The sequence below is a fragment of the Neoarius graeffei genome, chromosome 5, assembly GCF_027579695.1.
Source record: "Neoarius graeffei isolate fNeoGra1 chromosome 5, fNeoGra1.pri, whole genome shotgun sequence".
NCBI classification, from domain to species: Eukaryota; Metazoa; Chordata; class Actinopteri; order Siluriformes; family Ariidae; genus Neoarius; species Neoarius graeffei.
The window spans coordinates 45,903,218-45,923,564 of record NC_083573.1 but is presented as its reverse complement, the minus strand read 5'-3'; the positions used below and the strand labels follow the sequence as shown (position 1 = coordinate 45,923,564).

Here is a 20,347-nt window from a genome sequence, read left to right as displayed (position 1 = left end):
ACCGGTTCAAGGAACGAAAACGAAAACCGGGAACTTTTTCTATTTCACATGGAACAGAAACGAAACCAGAAACTTTATTATTTTTTATGTTCCGGAACAGAAACGCTTATTAAAAATAATGGTAACCGGTTAATACCGGGTTTTATTTCGTTCCTCAAAGTTTCCGTAGCCTACAAATAAAAAAGTCATTCTTCTCCTGCGCAAGTTTCTATGACCCGCTGGGGTTCACTTCCTGTGTGACGTTCGCTGACTGAATGGAGAGAGCAGGAAGGTGGACTACTATCACGTCTCCACGTGATAATAAGTGAGTAAGTGCATTACTCAGTAAGTGCATTACTGAGTGTCTGAGCAAAGGAGAGCCTGAATGTTGCAACCTCCCTATTGGCTGTTTTGTAAAAATGTATCAATTGTTGCCCTTCCCACGGGAATCATCGGTGTTTGCGCGATGTTGCACCCGGGTCCAGATTAGGGCAGAACCGGCCCTGGCTACATTTCAGGTGTAGTTTGTTTTATGTATGTATGTACTTGCATAGATGTGTACTTGGTCTTCCAATATGGCGCCTAACAAAATCTCGCGGCGCGGTGACGTCATGCAGTAGCCCTCTATAGGGCCTGACTAGCCTTTGGTAACACACTAAACGAATTATCTTTCATTTTTGGCACTTTTTCTGTTTGTGTAGATGGGAAGACATACTGAGAATCCAAATCGCCAACATTTGAAATAATAATTGTTTTGAATTATTTCTTGTCTTATTTAATGAAGGTTGTAATAGAATTAGCCTACATTTGGCTTAAGCTGGATGAGACAGAGACATAATTTTGTTAAACAGCTGACAGGGAACGTAATTAACCGTTCCGGGAACAAAATTTTTTTGTTCTAACCGGTTCGGGAACGTCTATTTAATGGTGGAACCCAAAACCGGAAACGTTAAAATTCCGTTTCTGTTCGGAACGAACCAATAGGAAAAAAATTCTGGTTCAAAGCCCTGAAATAAATATTGAAGTTTTTTTTTAAAGAATCCGTATAACTTTATTTGTATGCCCGTATACTACGTTTATTGAATCAAATCTGTATAAAATACGGACATTCCATATAGGTTGACATGTATGGCACTATATGTTGATGTAACAAGAACCGCACTTAGACTTCCATTATAGATGTTTTCAAATTAGAGTTCTTCATTTTTGCATCAGTACAGAGAAACTTTAAAACACAATTACTGCACATAATAATTGCATATACACAAAAAAATGTAGGACTTTTTTAATTTTTGCAAATTCATCCACCCTTTTTCTTCCTCTCTGTCTCTCAGGTTTGGAGGCCAGACTCTAAACTACAGGCTCTTCTACGATGGCAAACACTTTGTGGGAGAGAAGCGGTTTGAGTCGGTGCACGACCTGGTCACAGACGGCCTCATAACTCTCTACATCGAGACCAAAGCAGCCGAGTACATTGCCAAGATGACCACCAACCCGATCTACCAGCACGTGGGCTATACGGCATTATTGAGAGACAAGATGAGCCAGCGCCTGAGCCGAGCTCGATCCGAGCCCAAGAAAGTCACCTTCCAACAAGATGACAAGGTGAGAAGCTTCCTGTCTGTGTGCGCAGTCAGCTCCAGAATTATTAGCCCCCTTAGTGAACATGAGTGAAAAAGTTATGAAAAAATGTGATTAATTATCTCACATTTAAAATATAAGAAAAAAAATCATATATAAGACACACCTGCATACTACTTCATACTACTGTGGCAGCTTAATACAGATTCTTTTCAGATAACTATTCTGTTCTACATTAGTGACTACTCTGTTACTAGTGTAGTTTTTTTTAGTTGCCGTAAATTGACCTGCTGGGAATACTTTTATGCTGCAGGGGAACAAACCTTCATGTTGAAAGGGGGTTGAATAATTACGTTGGAGTGTCCCGGAAGGCATGATCTCCCAAAAGGCAGCTCTGATGGAAGATAATGGTTTCAAATATGCCACTTTATTTTTTTCTCGGTGCGGTTTCCATCAAATCCTGTGCTCTGATTGGCTGGCAAGCGGGTCCGTATCCTACGGTACAGACCCCAGTTACGGGCCTCTGGCGACTCGCTCGTTCACAACAACAACAAACAACATAGTTGCATTTTTTGTCAACATTTTATCTTTTCTTTTTTTTTTAAATAAGATTTATTTATAAGATTATCAAAAATCTTATAAATTTTTTGCCAGCATTTCTCAGGAGAATAGCATTAATTTTACAGCATGGATAGTGATGATGACAGTGTTCACAGTGAAAGCGAGTTTTACTACCCTGAGGAAGAAGAAATGAAAGAAAACGTTTCAGGAGAAAGCTAAAAACCTCTAGCTTGCTAACGCCGAGCAAAAACATGGCTGAATCCTGAATGACTCAGTTTTGTATAAATAGGGGACTACATAGGTGGCAAAATGTAGTTTTTTTCCTGCCATGGAAGTGCACTTGTATACCGAGGAGGAAGCAATTTGCATTACAGCCATGAATGAGGATTCAAAATGGCAGCTCGGCTCGGTTTTCCCTTTCGGGCGCTCTCGTTTTCTGTTAGAATTTGGTAAAGAAAAAAATAAATATATTATTTACCAGCTTAAGGTCGGTCCGTATGGTGAAATACCGTCACCTCGGCCTTGAATACTGACCTCGGCCCAGAGGGCCTCGCTCAGTACTTTCAAGACCTCGGTCACGGTATTTCACCATATGGACCTCCCAGCTGATAAATAACATAGTCTGAGAGATGATCAAGACATATCAGACAGATTTGTTGACAGATGAGTGCAAATCTGTCTGATATGTCTTGATCATCTCTCAGACTATGTTATTTATCAACTCTAAACTGTCAAACTCTAAATTGTCAGTCTTGCACAGATTTCTACACGAAAATTTAATCAGATACTTTACATATGATACCGGTATGTTAGTGAAGGCTTTTACTTTAGTGGCACTTGTACAGTTCCAGAATTGTTATCACAGAAATTATTGTATAAAATAAACAGTACAAAACTATTTTCCTCTAGCAAAAATGATTCTTAAGATTTTTCACACATGCGAAATCCCGTTAATCATGGAACCTGAACTTCACCAGGCATTATAGGACCTACATGGGAACTGTGCTTCAGTCAGATAAGACCCATATTTAACCTTTTGGCTTTGTTTAGGGGGGGAAAAGTGGAAAGCTTGTATGGATTCTTAAGTTAAGTCAAGTTTATTTGTATAGCGCTTTTAACAGTAGACATTGTCGCAAAGCAGCTTTACAGAAAATTAAAGACTTTTTAAACAAGAGCTAATTTTATCCCTAATCTATCCCCAATGAGCAAGCCTGTGGCAACAGTGGCAAGGAAAAACTCCCTCAGATGACATGAGGGACACTCAAAAGGGAACCCATCCTCATTTGGGTGATAACAATGTCTCATTCTCATCTCATTATCTCTAGCCGCTTTATCCTTCTACAGGGTCGCAGGCAAGCTGGAGCCTATCCCAGCTGACTACGGGCGAAAGGCGGGGTACACCCTGGACAAGTCGCCAGGTCATCACAGGGCTGACACATAGACACAGACAACCATTCACACTCACATTCACACCTACGCTCAATTTAGAGTCACCAGTTAACCTAACCTGCATGTCTTTGGACTGTGGGGGAAACCGGAGCACCCGGAGGAAACCCACGCGGACACGGGGAGAACATGCAAACTCCGCACAGAAAGGCCCTCGCCGGCCCCGGGGCTCGAACCCAGGACCTTCTTGCTGTGAGGTGACAGCGCTAACCACTACACCACCGTGCCGCCGTGATAACAATGTGATTTTATAAATCACTCACTTCTATAACTGTGTCCTATAGAGTCACAGAACTGTGAAACCAGGAAATTCATTATAGTTTTAACATGAAGTCTGTTTTGTTGGTTATAAACTGTTCATTGATGGAAACTTAAGTGCAGAACTGTTCACGACAACCACAGTCCTAGAGTTAGCAAGTTAACTGCAGTCCTCAGCCCTAAAAGCATTGCTGTACTGTACTGGACTATAAGTGTCCAGAGTCGCCTTCCAAGTGCGACTTTCGACTGTCCATATGGGGCCGTCCTCCACAGGAGCAACGTAATGAGGCTCCAGCCAGATGTGACTTGTGTGATGACCTGCAAAAAGTATTTCCCAAATAACATCTGAAAGCAGTTTTCAGTTAATACTGAGTTCTGTTTGCGAATGAGATTCTGTGTTGCTAATTGGTTTGATGTATTATTTTACTGGCCACAAGGGAGCACAAAAAAACAACCCAAGAGCTTGGAAGCAATGTGCTGATGAGAACGTAAGTCAATCATACTCTGTTCCAAACCAGATCAGGAAATCATTTTCCAAACCGAGTTGTAAAAGAAATGCCACAGTCTCCTGAAATATAAATACCTTTTATGAACTCATTCCAACTGTTTTAAATATTAGGCTCATTATTAAAAAAAAATTATATGAAATATTAGGCTCATTATACTGTATAAAAGTGTGCAATAATATTTGTAATTCATTGGCGCCATAGAGCTTTTTATGTCCTAAAATACAAACTCATTGAACGAAAAAACACACACACACTGATTTATTTATTTAAAATTGTCATTTGATTCCTTATTTATCATCCTGATTCTTGGGTTCTTGAGGTTTGTATTAAATTCAGTTCAAATGGCCAGTCAAATATGTGAACTAATTATAAGACCTCCTAATAAATATTAATTCAGTAATGGTGGGTTGGAAGTTCCACCACTGTAAAAATATTTTAAAATTGTGGGCTCCCTGAGTACGCTTCAGTGTGTCATGAAGCAGAAAGATGGATACAAGTAGGCATGTAATGATTCACCCACTTCACGATGGGTTCAATTCATGATATTAGGTTCCCAGTTTGATATTCCCAGGAATGAAGAACATTTAAATGAAAATTTTATTACCAGAAAAAAGCAACATTTATTTTCCCTATTCTTTATCAGGTTAAATATGCCTTTTGTGAAACTTAAGTTTAATTTTCCTAATAACAATAATTATTTGCCCACATTTGTAAAGGTTGGAGTAAAATATAATAACCTATTAACTAAACGATCCATTTTATTAAAAATGGAAAACGTTAACAAATAGGCCTTTTCTTAATAAACGTTTATGAACATTTTTATTACCTCCAGTTTTCTTCTCTTTAGCTTTCAGCAGTTTGTAAAAAGAGAGCTCCGATTTCTTTGTAAATCTATTTGGTTAGGCAATTGCACAACAGCTTTTCCCCATTTTAGGTGTGTGTGTGTGTGTGTGTGTGTGGTGTTTTTTTTTTTTTCCAGGCATTAGAGATGTGTTCCTTTTACCTACGGTGAAGTCACAGCTATTCCCTTTATTTTACATTATTGTGCCCTCTGTTGTCTAAACACCGCAATTACAGCTAGAAAAAAAACTTGGAGATTATGCAGCCTGATGATGATCACGATTCTTTTTTTTTTTTATTTAATCAATTCAGATCGGTATAAATTTATCACATGATATCATTCCATGCCTAGATACATGTGCAGATTTTCTGGTTTTATTAAGCCCAGTGTAACAGACAAACAAAGAGGTTGAGTAAATATGAAGCAGGCTATGGCCAAAACATTACTGAAACCAGTTCAGTCTCGGAACTCTCGTTGGTGTGGCCACCTTACAGTCCAACCGGAAGTGTACCCTTAAGAAGGACAGAACTAATGCTGTGTTCTGTTTACTTCTGAAGTCGGAAGTCTGCACTGGGAAACATCATACACGAATTGACCATGTTCCAGTACAACAAGCCAGAAAACCAATACCAGCAATTGGCAATACCAGTTAAGATATTGTGGTATTTTGCACATGCAAATTCTGTAGCATCATGTCCACAGATAGAGGTTAGACTGATTTAATGAGATACAAATAAGGCAGAAGTGCGAATAAACAGTATATTATAACTGTTGATGCACAGAGCAGAAATATTGGATTTTTGAAGTCGGGGTTGGTGAGGTCCACCTTAGGGAGTCAGAAATCAGACTTCAGGATGTGTTCCAGTTGATCTTTCTGACTGGTATCTTAGAAATCCCAGTACAAATGGAATGCACTATAAGGCTTGGAGCGGTCTCGGGTTCAATGCTGAAGTGAGAATGTATGCATTAACACTGGGTTATTTGAAGGTGCAAGTGTAATCACAGACCAGTGAGTGTCATTAGTAATCAGGTGACTTTGAGCTGAGAAAGGAGCTTAACTGGAGGTCATGTGAAGGGGTTGCAGCCTGAAGATAATGGGTGCTGTAGTCTATGACTTCTGGAGACACCACATGGGGCAGACTTTGAGACCTATGGACTATTTGGCAGTTATTCCACGAAATCGAGTCGTACATGAGCTCCGAGTTGGCTATAAGCCATTTACAATGAGATTGAGTGGAATAGCTGTCTTATTCTATCCACATTCACTGGATTTTGAGAAACGGAGCATTTTTTTTTCTCGCAAATTCGATACATAACTTGATACAAAACGTCCGACAAAATCATTTCCACTTAGAATGTAAACAAACCGGTGAAATGACAGTAGCAATTTGTGAAATATGGTATAATTCTTGAAAAATAAAAAGATGCGTTCTTACCGTCAAATACTTTTCTTTCCATATTTTGTGTGGGTGTTTGTTTTTTTGTATTTTTTTGTGGTTTTGTTGTCGAGTAGAAATTTTTATTTCGTCCTCAGTTGGTTGAGCAAAACACTCCGCCATTTTGTTTTTCCTCTACTCACGGTATATGAGCTGATATCTTAGTCGTAGCGTAGCCAATCAGAGCGCACGATTGCTCATATCCAGTGAATGTGGATAGAATAAATACTGATGAATGTAGTCACTGCAGTCAGTGCTTAGAGTGACATTATTACACTCCTTATTAGAGCTGGAGATGGGATTCAGGCCGTTGTGGGTTGTTTGTTGCTTTTATTTGAATCTTGCATGATTTGTTACTTTTTTTTTTTTCACTATGATGTTTTATTGAGAGAGAGAGAGAGAGAGAGAGAGAGAGAACGAACAAACAAACCAGGCTGCATTTGAACAGCTCTCCTGAGAGTATTGCAGTGATGCAGGCTTTCTCGTGCTTCCTGTGCATGATTGGCTGCTTCAAAATAAAGTACAGTTTCTCCCTGGAGGAGTGCATCACCAGTAAACATCAGTCATGAACACAAGGCCACTTCATCTTTGAAAAATAGGGCAAAAATGAACATGTACTTCAGTTTCTGAAGGGTGAACTACAAGTATTCGTTCTCACATGTACGCTCACCAGCCACTTTAATAGGAATGCGTGTACATCTGCTCATTCTTGCAATTATCCATCCAGCCAATCATGTGACAGCAGTGCAGTGCATACAGTTATGCAGATATAGGTCAAGAGAGAAAATAAAATCTAAGTGACTCTCGTAATCATGGTAGTGGGGTTTTTGGGGGGGATTTTATTTTTTATTGCACCATTCTGTATAGACTCTGAAATCATCCTGACTGACTCCAACAATCATGCCATGGTCAAAATCACCAAGACCCCCCCCCCCCCCCCCCCCCCCCCCGCCCCTTCCCAATATTTGCTGTGAACATTACTGAAGCTCTTAAAGAGCATCTGTATTATTTTATAAATTGCACTGCTGCCACATGATTGGGTGATTTGGATAAGTCCATGAATGTTCAGATGTACAGGTGTTCTTATAAGTGGTTTTCCTGTTGATGTTGTGCAATATTGCTGCAGCTAAATCAGATCCTTTGTGCAGCAGTAGTACAATACAGCTTCATTGCATCCTCTGGCTATGAGAAATGAGAAATCCAAATGAAATTCCTCCCTTTTGAATTGCAGTAAGGGCATGAATAATCTCCAAGTTTACTGTTTACCCAACACTTCAATTTCTTCACACAGCACATGCACAGCTCGAGAGCATTTCCTTAAGCCTGATGAATAAAACATTTCTCCACTGCCCCAGATCCTTTGAGTAGAGAGGGCTAAAGAAAAGAAGTTTAGTCCAAATGCAAGTGCTATGATTGCAACTTGAGAACATGTAGTGACAGTGGTTCTTGAACGTTTGTGAACCCTTTAGAATGTTCTGTATTTGTGCATAAATATGACCTAAAACATCATCAGATTTTCACACAAGTCCTAAAAGTAGATCAGGAGAACCCAGGCTATTTTGTCTCCACAAATGAGACAAAAATATTATATTTGGTCATTTATTTATTGAGGAAGATAATCCAATATTACATATCTGTGAGGGGCAAAAGTATGTGAACCTTTGCTTTCAGTATCTGGTGTGACCCCCTTGTGCAGCAATAACTGCAACTAAACGTTTCCGGTAACTGTTGATCAGTCCTGCACACCGGCTTGGAGGAATTTTAGCCCATTCCTCCGTACAGAACAGCTTCAGCTCTGGGATGTTGGTGGGTTTCCTCACATGAACTGCTCGCTTCAGGTCCTTCGACAACATTTCGATTGGATTAAGGTCAGGACTTTGACTTGGCCATTCCAAAACATTAACTTTATTCTTCTTTAACCATTCTTTGGTAGAACGACTTGTGTGCTTAGGGTCATTGTCTTGCTGCATGACCCACCTTCTCTTGAGATTCAGTTCATGGACAGATGTCCTGACATTTTCTTTTAGAATTCGCTGGTATAATTCAGAATTCATTGTCCCATCAATGATGGTAAGCCGTCCTGGCCCAGATGCAGTAAAACAGGCCCAAACCATGATACTACCACCACCATGTTTCACAGATGAGATAAGGTTCTTATGCTGGAATGCAGTGTTTTCCTTTCTCCAAACATAACGCTTCTCATTTAAACCAAAAAGTTCTATTTTGGTCTCATCCGTCCACAAAACATTTTTCCAATAGCCTTCTGGCTTGTCCACGTGATCTTTAGCAAACTGCAGGCGAGCAGCAATGTTCTTTTTGGAGAGCAGTGGCTTTCTCCTTGCAACCCTGCCATGCATACCATTGTTGTTCAGTGTTCTTCTGATGGTGGACTCATGAACATTAACATTAGCCAATGTGCGAGAGGCATTCAGTTGCTTAGAAGTTACCCTGGAGTCCTTTGTGACCTCACCGACTATTACACGCCTTGCTCTTGGCGTGATCTTTGTTGGTCGACCACTCCTGGGGAGGGTAACAATGGTCTTGAATCTCCTCTATTTGTACACAATCTGTCTGACTGTGGATTGGTGGAGTCCAAACTCTTTAGCTATGGCTTTGTAACCTTTTCCAGCCTGATGAGCATCAACAACGCTTTTTCTGAGGTCCTCAGAAATCTCCTTTGTTCGTGCCATAATACACTTCCACAAACATGTGCTGTGAAGATCAGACTTTGATAGATCCCTGTTCTTTAAATAAAACAGGGTGCCCACTCACATCTGATTGTCATCCCATTGATTGAAAACACCTGACTCTAATTTTACCTTCAAATTAACTGCTAATCCTAGAGGTTCACATACTTTTGCCACTCACAGATATGTAATATTGGATCATTTTCCTCAATAAATAAATGACCAAGTATAATATTTTGTCTCATTTGTTTAACTGGGTTCTCTTTATCTACTTTTAGGACTTGTGTGAAAATCTGATGATGTTTTAGGTCATATTTATGCAGAAATATAGAAAATTCTAAAGGGTTCACAAACTTTCAAGCACCACTGTATTAGGAATTTTTTCATGAAACCTGACAGTTGTGTAACAAGACCTAGAGGAGTTGTGCCTTTTGACATTTTTGAGATTTCTGTGGGTTTTTTTTTTTTTTTTAAACCCCGGTATTTCCATGGCAACCAATTCAACTTAGGAAAATTTGGAGTCGGGTTTCATGTGGGGGCCGGGGGGATATGTCCTCTCCTGATGACTCTTGTTGTTATTATTTACAGTGACAGCTTGTATAATAGGTGTTTGGTATCTTTAAGCGTGTTATTATCGGTACAGATCCTTATATATAAAGGGGCACTGATTGCATGTTTTCTGATTTTCAGGCAATGAATTTAGAGATTATAAGCTACACTGTTACTATATTGTTTGTGCTTTGCTCTTTTTCTATATCTCTGTGGCCCAACATAGGAACACTTGTGTAATTTTATTTTATCCCACAATGCCCTGGTTTTCTTCATGTACTCAGCTGCTGTATTTTCTCCCTGTACCATGACTAGAGAGAACGGAGTAATCTCTGAAAAGGGACCAGTCCCCTTTGTCCCTAACTGTTGTGCCACTTCTTCTCTCAGCGTTCATTAAGAAACAAAAAGCCATGTGCCTAAGGACAGAAAGTGCAAGTCTTGTTCTTTTTCTCCTTTAAGGCCAATTTACACTGAACGCAGCTTTCAAATGCTTTTTAGTCGTCTCAATGAACAAATATTCTTCTATTTAAAAATAAGCAAGGTTTTTTTTTCTTCATAAAGCAGATCTAAACCTGCGTGTCATAGTGGCAATGTTGTCCCTTCTTCCTTTTCATCTTCAACTGATGAACTTTCATATTTTAAGTGAAAATGTATATTCCTGAAAAGTCCTGATTGACATGCCTGCTGATGATGCCGCCAACACTAGTAGTGACTGTTTCGAAGTAGGAAATGGAATTTTTGGTGGATGAGCAGAGTGATCCACATAGTGAAACAGCACTGGGATGTTATCTTGCACTCTCGGAACGCTGCTTGACCAATGAAATTAGTGAACCTGAATGAACTGTTTTGTATAAATTGTGATAGTGGTCCTGTTTGTAGATTTGGGTGAGCCAAAGAGAAGAATAACATCTCTTGTTTTTGTTTAAATTGAGAAAATCTAGTTTTGATATTTTCCAGATACTCATAAAGTAGACTTTAGCAAGCACAAGTCGTCAACATAGCAGTGAAATAAAGTGTACTGGATTGTAATTCTGGCCAGTGGAAGCATGTATAATGAGAAAAGTACCGAACCTTGTATTGACCCTTGGGGTACACCACATCAAAGAGGAGCAACCAAAAAGAGTTTCCAATATTCTGTGAAAGTCCTGTGACCTAAGAAGTCGTAAACCAATCCAGGACAATCCCCTGTAGGTAGGCACCACGTACAACAGGAAAACGGTGACCCACATTCAAGATATTCATTAGATCAATGTAGGGAACCAGTATGAAAACAAACATTGCTGTTTATTCACCATCATACTGTCTCATATGTTTTTAAGTAACTGTATTGAAATTACAGATTGCCCAGCTTCCACTGTCCTTTGCATACATCAGTAATATTTATTATTATTATTATTATTATATACAGAATGCAAGCACTATGTGTTGGATGGTTTGTTGCTTAATCTACATACAGTACCAGTCAAATGTGTGGGGACACCTTCTAATTCGAAGCTTCTTTATTTTGTTATTAATTAAGACACTTCATGTCTTAAAGTAATGATGGGTGATGTTTCTCTTTACTTAGTTGAGTGGTTCGTGACATATGGATCATGACAGTTGTTGAATAGGGCTAGTTACTGTATGTTTATTATTTACTTTTTGCTGTTTGATCTCAAGCACATTAAGAATGCAATAAATTACACTAAAGTTTGATGAGGCACACCTATTAATTGAAAAGCATTCCAGGTGACTACCTCATGAAGCTGGTTAAGATGATGCCAATAGTGTGTAAAGCATCAAGGTAAACACTGGCTATGCTGAAGAATCTAAAATATGAAACTTGTTTGTTTACCACATAATTCCATATCGGTTCCATAAGTTATTTCATAGTTTTGATGTCTTCAGTATTGTTCTACAATGTAGAAAATAGTCAAAATACAGAAAACCCTATGAATGAATAGGTGTCCAAATTTTTGACTGTTACTGCACGTACGTAAGGCATGTGTCAGTGTGAATGTAGGTTAGCTCCATATATTGTATAGATACACCACACATTATTTCCCCCTTAATTCTCATTTATTTATTTATTTATTTATTTGGGTCTTTTGGATGTGTGTTGGTTCCGAGAACCAACCAAAAATCAAAATTGGGGATTTTTTTCGGTCAATAATATACTTTGACACCTCTGCTTAACCATAAAACCATGGATATATTTCACCAAAATTATAGAGAAATATTTTTATTTTCATTATAACGCTTGCTTATGCTTTGTGCCTGCAAAGATCATATTAGGTAAAAGGAGAGAGTTTAACAAATGTGACTGTAACAATGGTTAGTCTGACTGAAGTTGTTTTAATTGCTTTAATTTACTTGTAATGCAAGTGTGTGGATTCCCCCCCCCTCCCCCCCCCCCCCCCCCCCCCAGCAAAGTAAATGCTGTGCTTTGAGGTTTTTGGCGCCAAAGCGAAACAGACATAAGCCTAATAGATCCCATGTATGAACAGTATAAATCACTAGCTACAAATTTTGCCGTCTGTGTTTCTGTTGATTTTGTGTCTCCATCCAAGATTCTCCTTTGTGCGACATTTCAAGAACAAGTGGTTGAATGTTTATCGGATTTATATGGAATTATCAGTGTAACCGCAGATTTTAGGATTGATCCAAACAGGATTAAGGTTGTCTGAAATGGCTTCCCTCATGTTTGAAATCTATTTTAAGGGTGTCTCTGGCTTACAAGTTAATAGCAAGAAATACTAGACTCGGTGATGGCGGTGGCATCCTTGACTTATTGAATGCTAATCCAAAAATCTCACAGATTTTAAAATGATAGAACTTCTATTTAGGATACAGTACATGCATTACATTTAATGGCATTTAGCAGACGCTTTTATCCAGAGTGATGTACAACATACCCAGAGCAACCTGGGGGGCAGTTGTGGGTTAGGTGCCTTGTTCAAGGGCACTTCAGCCATTCCTGCTGATCCAGGGAAATGAACTGGCAACCTTTTGGTCCCAAAGCTGCTTCTCTAACCTTTAGGCCACGGCTTTCCCTTCACGGCTTTTATGCAAAAGGGAAACTGTAAAAGTGACAGTATATGTAATGGAAAATGTCAAACTCGGGCTCGTAGTATTCGAATCTAGGACTCGGACTCTAGTCCGACTTGTGCCCTAATTTTAAGGACTTGTGACTTGACTTGGACTTGAGCACTGATGACTCGGACTCGTACATTTGGCTAATACACGCCCGAGAGTCTATCTGATGCATGCGCCAAGGCACGCAGGTGTGACACAAAATTCATGTATATGTAAATACTTAATTTATTTTAATTTATCTAGACGTTTTTTCTCTTTCTTTTTTTCTTTTTATCTGTAATGATGCTGCTGGAATATTAATTTCCCTGAGGGAACACTCCCAAAGGGATCAATAAAGTTTTGTCTAATCTAATCAAATGGTGCGGTTAGGGTCTTGTTCTCAGACTCGACTCGGATCAGTAGCGGACTTGGACTTGACTTGAAATTTTCTTTAATGACTCGAACACTGGGGACTCGAGACTGGACTCGGACTCGAGGTTTAGTGACTCGACTACAATGCTAGTCAGACTCACCATGTGAAAGATTTTCCCACACCCCCATACATGACTCCGCTGTGCTTGGATTGTGTCACACAATACCTGCATATGGGTTGCGCTTATCTCGGTTTGCTGCAGCCCTGGTATGCTGATTCCGAGCTTTGCTGTGTTACTTGGAGGTGGTGCCACCTGTTCTGCCCCTCAAGCCACAGCTCTGTGAGACCAGACCATAAATTTCAGCAGCAGTAAACTCTACAGCCAGCGACGTCACCAAGCAGTGCTGTGCTAGAAATTTGCTTATCTTAAGCTACTTGTTTACACCTGTATAAGAAAATACCCCCTTTAAACATGCCCGGCATTTCTGTTTATCTTAAAGGTCCCATGGCATGAAATTTTCACTTTCTGAGGTTTTTTTAACGTTAAAATGAGTTCCTCTGACCTTCTTAAGTCACCCCAGTGGCTAGAAATTTCATAATGTGTAAACCAAACTATGCCCAACATTTGAGAATGGCGCGTCAAAATGGCGCGTTGATAAACTCTTCCCTTGCCTACGTCAGCAAGGGAGATGATCCCCACGCCCCCCCCTCTGGATTCCCACCCACTGTATGGATTGCCCGCCCAACTCAAAAGTTGCTGTTTGTCCTACCAAGCCTACTGCGCATGCGCGAAGCCTACTGCGCATGCGCAGAACACATGACTACATTTTGTAGTGAGGAGCCCATAGAAGACACAACATGGAAATTGCGCTGTACATGGATGTGACAACACAGAAAGGAGTCTGTTTTTACTGCCGACGGGAGAGCCCCTGAAGACGCAGTGGCTTAATTTTATTTACTCCAATAATACGCCGTCGAGTCTACCTAAGACGGTGTATGTTTGTCAGAAGCATTTTCCTGATGAATGTTTCCACAACTTGGGACAGTAGGGCAGGTTTTGCACATCAACTGTCACTGAAGCCTGGGTCTGTGCCAAACATCCCTGCCGCATCAGCAATAAACACCGAACAAGTAAGTGTATAACTGGTCGTTTTGCCGTGTTTTAAAATTGGTGCGTTAGCCTAGCAATGGCTACATTAGCTGTGCAGCTAACCGCTTCCTGCAGTTAGCCAGGTACATGGGCTCGAGTTGTACCATTTTTTTTAAAATTTTTTTTTAGACAGGGCGGACGGACCAGGGCATTCGCCCGCCTGGCCGTGCCCGACGAGGAGCGCTCTCGGCCAGCTTGGGAGGCAGACGGCAGCCCCTCCTGGAAGTGCAGTTTTACCATGGGCCTCATGTGGAAAAAAATGACAAAGTCCCACTGCTCAGTTTTACCATGGGCCTCAGGTGGGAAAAAATGACAAAGTCCCAGTTTTACCATGGGCTCGAGTTGTACCATTTTTTTTTTAGACAGGGCGGACGGACCAGGGCATTCGCCCGCCTGGCCGTGCCCGACGAGGAGCGCTCTCGGCCGGCTTGGGAGGCAGACGGCAGCCCCTCCCCCTCCCCCCATGGCACGCCCCCACCGTCTACCCTTCCCCGCCTCCTGCTTCTCATTAGCAAAACGACGCACTGGGAAAAGCGCTGAAATGGGGTTTTCTCCCAGGAGGCTATATCTACGTGCCGAGGGTTCATTTCGAGAAAGGCTGTGGATATAACATCCGGAAGCCTCCATGAGCCTGTTTAAAGCATCAACAAACCACCATGCCTTGGGCCCTTTAAGAATTACTGTGCTGTCATCTGGAACCATTTCCTGAAGGGTTCACTTGAAAGCGTTATCTTGTCTGAGCATCTTTTTATGTTTGCAGCAGAGTATTGTTAATATTAAAACCAGCGTGCAGCTTTACAATAATAACAATGCTTTTTTTTTTCTTTTTTTTTTTTCTTTCCCCCTTGGCTGTTTCCACAGCTCATACCACAGACTCCAGGAATATTATCCCTTAAATATTATTTCTGTCATTGTGGAGACATTGGGTCTTGTGCGCTGTGAATAGAAACATACATTGACAACCACAGCAGCATGTACCCTAAAATGCATATCTGCTCATGTCGTGTCTGCTTTCTTGAGAGTTCATGAATGAACAAAGGTTATGAAGGCATAAATCCATAAAGTAGTTCATTTTGCTAGGGTAACTGCTTTATGCTGTGAGAAGTATGACCTTTAGTACCATGCTAAGAAGCATGACCTTTACATTCTGTCTCTATTTTACATTGTGAGTGAAGGACGGTGACGGTGAATGGAGTCTGCCGTCTTGTTTGTTGCCATGTGAGATTGTGAGATACTGCTGCTGGCCTTGAAAGTGGTTCACTGAAATAGTATAGTGCACCAGTCAGTCTAGGCTCAGAGCTGCGCTAGGATTTTAAGAACCAGCAGATTACATTGTGAGGAGAAGTGTAATGCAATTTCATCTGTCATCTGGGTCGGCTGGGCATGTGTGGGTAGAGAACGATAAGCAGGAGTGGATTGTCAGAGAGGGAAAGAAATAGAATTGCTCAGATCTATGACTGTCTGACACGGAGAAGATCTTCCTGGAGTATTTCTCGAAAATGGCTGTTGGCCTAAATTTTGGATTAAGGTGTGGCTCTGTGCTTTGAGAGACCTGAGGAATGGCCAGCGTATGAAGGAACCAGAGTGGAAATACATGGTCAGAAGCAGTGTTCGAACAGACATTCGCCCCTACCAGCACACACGCTCTGGATTCAATCCATCCTGCAATTGAGAACGACTGAGCCATTCTAAGCTCTTATGCCTCCCCTTTACCTCTTCTCTATCCTTCCTCCACTGCTCTTTCCCCTCCCTCTGCCTTCGCCCTTCTTTGGCAGCTCTGAATGACTTCTATTGTGTTAAACACACTCCGGCCCCCCAGGCAGCCCTCCTCCCTCTTTCTGTCTCAATCCTCACCATGGACTTCATCCAGCTCAGTTTGCCCTCAGATCCAAGGCAGGCATATCCTCTATACTCCTCACTATTGCTGCCTTTTCCACCTTCACATCTTCTCCCCTAGAGGAGATGCAGGCTCAGTGGGAGCCAACAGGGAGTGACCCGGCTCCTCTTCAAGCTAGGAGACCGGACCGGAAGCGCCAGGAGTTGCTAGCTCTAGCTTTTGGATTGAGGTTAGGGGTTAAAGACACAGTGCTCTGGAAGCCACTAAAGCTCTTGGCTTGTCCACAGATCTCCAACTCTCCACTGGGCAGACGCAGCGCTCTGAAGGACGGCTCCGAGAAGCAGTACAACTATGAGAAGGTCCATAATTTTAAGGTAAGCGCTAAACAAATACGTGGTTGTAGCTTTAATATTAATGTTGTACTGGTTTATACAGTGGATATTGCAAATGTTTTCAGTATACTTTTATAACCGTGGTCAGTGAATTATCACATCCTGTACTACACCTAATTGATGAACCAATAAACAGCAGTATTAGAAATGAGTAAGAATTGATTTCCCAACTCGGTAACACTCATGCTTTTGGTAGATCTGTCGTGCTTTCACTATTCACTCATTTTCTGGAGAGCAGGAAGAAGGTATATCCTGCTAAAATGTCATTTTAAACCATGAAATTTAGAAGCACCTACCATTTTTTGTAAACCTACTCATTTAATGTTGCCTGCTAGCAAATGAGAAGTCAGGCATGGGTTATCATGTGCTATTCTTGACACTTCCTTATATAGTACATACATGGACGATATTAAATGGTTGCGCGTAGATATGAAGTTTATCTTCAAGTGGTGAACATATTCACGAGTGAAACTATTTTCAACACGAGAAGATAAACTTCATATCTTTGCGCCACTGTGTAATGTTCTTTGTTATATGGACACATCCCCCTCCCCCCCCCAAAAAAAATGCAAGTTAATCAAAAGAATTTTAATTTTGAACCCGTTCACTATTTTGACAAACCATGTCTAATCCGCGGGGAAACGCTGGGAGTGACATCATTGGAGTGAAAGATCAGAAATTGCTATACACACAGGACACACTTTCATTGCAATAAAAACGTGTTCTATTCCCTTCTAGCAGGTTTCATTCATTTGGTTTGATAGCAAGCAATATTATTAGCGCATCACTTATCCTACGTGTATTACGTCACTCTACCCGATGGAGAATGAACGTTGAATATGGTTTCCGATATTGCATGGTTGTCAAGACAACATGACCGCACACGTCGGAAACGTAAAACTTCCATGCTAGCGAGCGACTGTGACAATTTGTAAACGAACATGGCCTCCAGGTTTGCTTCGTTAAATATGGAAGATTTTGAGAGAATTTTCAAAGAGAAAGACACGTTGAACACCTGAAAGGAATGTGTATGTATAATAATATTGGCTGGCTTTTTTTCATGGTATGTCAGATACTTGTCTTTGACTCGTCACATATCATGCTAACTGAATGGAATATATTTGATATACCACTCCACGCCAGCCAATATTTATTTAAATGTGTCGCGATGTATTTTGTATGAAAAATGCGAGTTTTCCGACATGAGAAGATAAACTTCATATCTTCAAGCCAACATGTGATTTTTCTTTTTATTATATAGACTCATTCACAAGCAAAGTACCCAAATTTATCAAATAATTCATCAATTTCCTCACGAGTGACACATTGAGATTTATGTCGTGGTTTTGATTCTCCATTTCCTGGATGTAGCTCGTATGAAAAATACGAGTGGTCTATTTCCCAGTAAAACACTCATGTCTTATATATTGTTTCATTCCGCAATAATGCAGAGAAGCATAATTATTAAAGGTAATCACTAGGTGTATTATAATTTTGCTATAATAATAATTTTTGATATATCAGTGGTGACCTGGCGACTTGTCCAGGGTGTACCCCGCCTTTCGCCCATAGTCAGCTGGGATAGGCTCCAGCTTGCCTGTGACCCTGTAGAAGGATAAAGCGGCTACAGATAATGAGATGAGAGATGAGATAGATCAGTGGGCCTCGTTTTTGTCTTTTTTAGAAGCCTTTGTGTCACACGTACACTCAAGCACAGACTTAAGCACACAGTGAAATTTAACCTCTGCATTTAACTCCCCTGAAGCAGTGAACACACACATGCACACACAAGTGAGCAATGAGCACACACACATACCCAGAGCAGTGGGCAGCTATGCTACAGCACCCGAGGAGCACCTGGGGGTTAGGTGCCCTTGCTCAAGGGCACTTCAGCCCAACCTCAGGCCATGGCTGCCCCATGTTAACCTAACTGCATGTCTTTGGACTGTGGGGGAAACCGGAGCACCCGGAGGAAACCCACACAGGGAGAACATGCAAACTCCACACAGAAAGGCCCCTGTCGAACCCAGAACCTTCTTGCTTTGAGGCGACAGTGCTAACCAGTACAACACTGTGCCACCCGTCTTTTGCATGCCTTGTGCCTTTACTCGAGGGTAATCACAAAAAGAAAATTGACCTTCCTTTACGATTGGCACCAGATACTTAAAATAATGTTTCAGGTTCTAGAATCAATTTTTTTTAAATAAATACTGCACCCCATTCTTAATGTTTTTAAGCAGATGGAATATGCAGAAGTACAGTAGATGCTAAATTTCCATCAATTACATCAAATCTGAATGGTTCTAGGCAGCGCTGTGGTGCAGCAAGGAGCTTTGCATGTTCTCCAGATGTCCATGTGGATTTATTCAGTGTTCTTCATTTTCCCACCACTTCCAGAAATCATGTCAGTAGCTTCCCCTTATCAAAAAGAAGTATACTTAAGTAAAGTTAAAGTATACTTTTGTGTACCAAGTATACTGATATCAATGTACTTACAGTATACTTGTAAGTAAACTAATCTAATACTTCTTGGGACTAAATTGGCCCACTTTTAGTTTATAAAAAGTATACTTTAAGTCTAAGAGAAGTAAACTTTGAGTATACAACTAGTATTTTTTATTTCGTACTGCAAGTATACCACAAGTAAACTTATGTACTAATAGTTTATTAGTTCTATACTTGTAGTCCACTTTAGTTTACTAAAGTATACTTCATAGTGTACTGGAAATATACTGTGAGTTTACATGTTTTATACTTCTAGTCTACTTTTTAGTTTATTAAAGTGTACTTTGTAGTATACTGGAAATATACTATTGGTTTACTCGTTACACACTTCTAGTCCACTTTTTAGTTTATAAAAGTATACTTTATAGCATATTGGAAATATACTATTAGTTGCTGGTTATATACATCTAATCCACTTTTTAGTTTTGAAGTATACTGCAAGTATACCTAGAAGGGTAATATTAGTTTTCTAGCCCTAACCCTTACCTCATGCATACTACCAGTAGACAACTTAAGTGTTTTGTACCTGAAGTTATTAAGGTAAGAATTCACAAAATAACAACAGATACTCAGGATTAAGAACATATTAATTTTCTTTAAAAATCAAAATTTGAAGCAACATTGTATTAAATGCAAACATGGCAATGACAACTGAAATTGACATCCAAGCTCTAAAAAAAAAGAAATAAGTTTAAAAAAAAAAATAAATTGTCCCACTCGGGAGAAATAAAAAAAACAAACAACCTTATATAGAACCACAGACACACCTAAGAGTCAACAATGCTGAAGCACAACTACAGGGCAAGTACACTTAAACATAACGCCAAATATTTTAATACTTTTATTACACTTGTTAAGTACATCTTGATCAAAAGTTTAAGCTTAATATACTTAGACTTTTCTGTATACTTTTCAGTATAAGCCAAACATACTTATGTTTTAGCTTTATTAAGTATATCTCTAAGTAAATAAAAAGTAAACTGAAAGCATACTCTTATTTTTAGTTTAAAAGAAGTATACTAGAAGCACACTTAAATAAACTTCTTTTTTTGTAAGGGTACTCATTGGCTATGTTAAATTGTAATTTAAATGTACGGTGCCATGCAGTGGACTGGCATCCCATCCAGGATGTATTCCTGCCTTATCCACTGGGATGAAACACGTACTGAAGATGAGTGTTTCGAATAAT

The 20,347-nt window shown here is 40.1% G+C and overlaps 1 protein-coding gene across 1 annotated transcript in view; it reads left to right on the top strand.

The window, feature by feature from the left end:
• chn2 (chimerin 2) overlaps positions 1 to 20,347 on the top strand; it is a 91,864-nt gene that overhangs the window by 62,276 nt on the left and 9,241 nt on the right. Inside the window, exons 6-7 of the mRNA XM_060921797.1 lie at positions 1,314 to 1,584; positions 16,549 to 16,635. Coding sequence (XP_060777780.1) covers positions 1,314 to 1,584; positions 16,549 to 16,635 — 358 coding nt within the window. The remainder of the gene's footprint in view (positions 1 to 1,313; positions 1,585 to 16,548; positions 16,636 to 20,347) is intronic.